This window comes from Marmota marmota, unplaced genomic scaffold (genome assembly GCF_001458135.2).
Source record: "Marmota marmota marmota unplaced genomic scaffold, marMar, whole genome shotgun sequence".
Taxonomy (NCBI): domain Eukaryota; kingdom Metazoa; phylum Chordata; class Mammalia; order Rodentia; family Sciuridae; genus Marmota; species Marmota marmota.
The window spans coordinates 6,278,755-6,282,199 of record NW_026000026.1 but is presented as its reverse complement, the minus strand read 5'-3'; the positions used below and the strand labels follow the sequence as shown (position 1 = coordinate 6,282,199).

The 3,445-nt window shown below is 67.0% G+C and overlaps 1 protein-coding gene across 1 annotated transcript in view; it reads left to right on the top strand.

The window, feature by feature from the left end:
- Prex1 (phosphatidylinositol-3,4,5-trisphosphate dependent Rac exchange factor 1) overlaps window positions 1–3,445 on the top strand; it is an 88,837-nt gene that overhangs the window by 16,936 nt on the left and 68,456 nt on the right. Inside the window, exons 5-6 of the mRNA XM_048811936.1 lie at window positions 1,522–1,622; window positions 2,180–2,192. Of these exons, the coding sequence (XP_048667893.1) occupies window positions 1,522–1,622; window positions 2,180–2,192 (114 nt within the window). The remainder of the gene's footprint in view (window positions 1–1,521; window positions 1,623–2,179; window positions 2,193–3,445) is intronic.

Here is a 3,445-nt window from a genome sequence, read left to right as displayed (position 1 = left end):
CCCCTCCAAGGAGGAGACACCGCGGGTGCTGCAGGGAGGTGGGGCAGCGCGGGTGCCTGGGCCCCGTGTCTGTGCCACGGCTTCCCCGGTGCCGCTGGTCCCTAGGCTCCCTGTGCGTGAAGCCAGGCACAGTGGCCGCCATGTGGGTACACGGCAGCCATTCTCTGGCCTTGTTTTCCCTTGACCGTACGCGGGCATTTGTTTGCTGGGCAGTCCCCTGCGCTTGGGTCGGTGCCCACGCTCAGCACCCATGAATGGACAGGCGAAGGGGTGATGGGGGACCCCGTCCCAGGATCTGTCCTCTGCCAGTCTGTGAGGAGGAGTGCTGGCAGCCTGTCCGCTGTGTCCACTGTGCATGGCGTGAGCCTTGGGGACCCAAGACCATCCACTGTAGACGTTAATAATTCAGGCTCCCACCACCCAAAAAATGGCCTTAGGTTGGAGCCCCCTCCCCCCCAGGAGAGGACAGTCCCTAGAGGGTGATGATGGCTGTGTGGAATGGTGGCCTACAGGGGGACCCAGGAGGAGGGGGTCCTGGCCCGGGAGCCCAGGTGGGGGCTGGGAAGCAGCATCGAGGTTCCAAGCCCAGGGTCCTCGTCGGCTGCCTGCTCCGTGCCACCTCTGTGGCTCGCTGGTCCTGGGGTGACTGATGGGGTGACCTGGGTCGACAGGCTGAACCTCCCAAACTCCAGAGCTCCGAGCTGCGACACGGGAAGAGCAAGTCTCAGTGTGCAGGGTGGTCAGTGGGCAGGGCTGGAGCCCTGGGCCTGCTGGGCTCCCTGGAGGCCCCGCCCTGGCCAGCAGTGCCCACGTCCCTAGCTGTGGGGAGGGGCTTGTGGCGCACACAACCTCTGCTCTTCCTCTGCTGCCCAGGGTGTGCTTCTGGGGCTCCCCGCGTGGCCCTGTGGGGTGCGCTTCTGGGGTCACCACGTGGCTGTGTGGATTGTGCGTCTGGGCTCCCTGCGTGGCCCTGTGGGGTGCGCTTCTGGGGTCACCACGTGGCCCTGTGGGGTGCTTGTCTGGGCTGTGTGACCCCGGCGGCCCGACGTCCACAGAGAGGCAAGTGTCCCTACCCTCCAGCTGGGAGCCAGCCAGGGAGCCTCTCAGTTCTTGCTCTTCAGAAGGAGGCCATTTGGCCGGTCTGGGCCCCTGTCCCCTGTCCCCTGACCCCTGGTACGTGTGTGGTGAAGTCTCCCTTCACCAGGACTCAGCCGGCTTCTCTGCAGAGGGCCAGGTAGTGACGTCTCAGGTCTCCCAACGGTTTGGTCTCTTCTGCAGCCGCTGGCCTCTGCGTCCACGTTTGGAAGCAGCCAGAGGTGGTGGCAGTGGATGTGTTCTATGAGACTTCCAGCCAGGGGCAGCAGGACGGGGCCCATGGTCCACCACCCCGGTGTGGCCTCACCTCTCCTGGGGTCATGAAATGGCTTCCTCGACGCTGCTTTGCGTTTCCTTGGGGACGTGAGGGCACCTGGGCCCTGTGCTGCCCTTGGTGAGTCACCGAGGGTCTCTGTTTCTTTGCAGAGCTGTATGCTGCTGGGAGGCCGGAAGACCACGGACATCCCCCTGGAGGGCTACCTGCTGTCTCCCATCCAGCGGATCTGCAAGTACCCGCTGCTGCTCAAGGTGAGCCGCGCCTCCAGCCACCGCTTCCCAGAGGGAGGAGGGGTGGCGCCCAGCCCAGGACTGGGCACAAGGGCCCTGCACCAAGCTCTGTTCCCGGGAAGCAGGGGATGAGGAGGCACAGGGCGGGTTGGCAGCCGGCCACTGTCCACGGCCTGCGTGTCCTGCCCTGCCCAGCAACTGGTCCAGCCTGGGTCCTGCAGGCAGGCTCAGGCCTTGCGCTTGCCTGGGAGATCAGAGGCTTGGTTCTGGGTGTCGGAGTCCCTGGGGCAGATGGGAGCACAGCTGCCATGGTCCTGGCCCTGTCCCTGTGTCTGACTGCGCTTCCTGGGCTCCCTGCTTGGCAGGTTCTGGGCTGGTGCCCCCTCTGGGATCCTGGTGCCCGGGGGACCCTGGTGCCCCCCTGGGACCCTGGTGCCCCCCTCTGGGACCCTGGTGCCCCCTCTGGGACCCTGGTGCCCGTGGGACCCTGGCTCCGTGTGCTGGAATGCGAGGGGGAGGGAGCCAGCGAGACCTTGAACTTGTCCCTGCTGGAGGAGGTCAGTCAGGCTCGGGCCTCGGAGCTGGCCAAGGCCCTGTGGCCCTCAGCTCTGCTGGGGACCAGGCCTGTGCTGTGTGGCTCTCCGGTGCCGCCTCTGGCCCGGTGCTTGGCTGCTCACCGTCCCTGGGGGAACGAGAGGGAGGTGTGTGGTGGTTCTGGCCGCTGCTCCGTGCCCTGGCAGGCAGTGACCTGCCGCGGCTCAGAAGCTCCGGTGGCACCTGGGTGTTGGTGGCGCGGGGACCAGGACGGCCGGTAGAGCTGCTTCTCCAGACCCGCTTGGTGTCTCTTCCAACTTGAGGCGGCCATGCTGCTGGGCGTGATGGGCAGCCGCGGCCCCCAGAGCCAGCTGCCAGGCCTGGGTTGCTGGCCGTGAGCGAAGTGTGGCGTCACGTTTTTAAAGGGTCATAAACAGGACAAAGAACAGAAGCCAGCTGTGGCCGACACCCGGTCCTCACAGAGACACGGGGCTGCCCCTGGGCCGGAGCCGGGCTTCGCAGGCAGAGGCGTCTGGGTGTGGGTTCCAGCCCTGCCGTGGCCTGTGACCTGGAGAGGCCACGCCGTGGCCTGTGCCCCAGTGTCTCGTGGTCACCAGGGTTTCGTCAGCAGGGCTTCCAGGTTGTTGTGATGGGTCCAGGTGGGCGCAGCCCGCGAGGTGGACCCTGCGGTGAGCCCCGTTTTGGGGATGAGGCGGGTGGGAGAGAGCGAGCCGCTGTCGCGGCCTCATGGAGGGAGCCGGGGAGGCCATGGACGGGCTCCTTCAGACCCCGCCCACCCCAGGTGCAGGCCTGTTGGGGCCGTCGGTGGCCAGGGTCCTGGGGGTCGGGGTGCAGAGCTCAGTTCCCTATCGGGGCCTGGGGACAGGTGGCCTGTGTTTCATGGCTCTGTGGCTCGTCTGCGGCTTTCTTGGGATCAAAACCTGGCAGGGATGACCTGTGGCTACAGCTGCCACCCAGGGCCACCGAGGGGTGTTCACTGTTTGGTTCCTGCTGGCCCTTCGCCTCCAGCTGTTTAGGGGTGGGGACAGGCTGCTGGGGGACCAGCCAGCAGGGCAGCAGGACAGTCCCCTGTGGGGACACGCCACGCCCCCCGCCTCTCAGAACTGCGCAGTGTCCTGGTCCCTGGCACCTGCAGCGGGAGGTGTGCGTCCGCCTCTCCTCCCTGTCACACGTCCCAGGAGCCTGAGCAGCTGAGCTGACCGCCTGTCCCCTCCCAGGCCCCACACTGCAGCTGTCCTGTGGGCCCTGGAGCCCGGGTGGTGTGGACGCAGGGCCGAGGGGCCGGTGG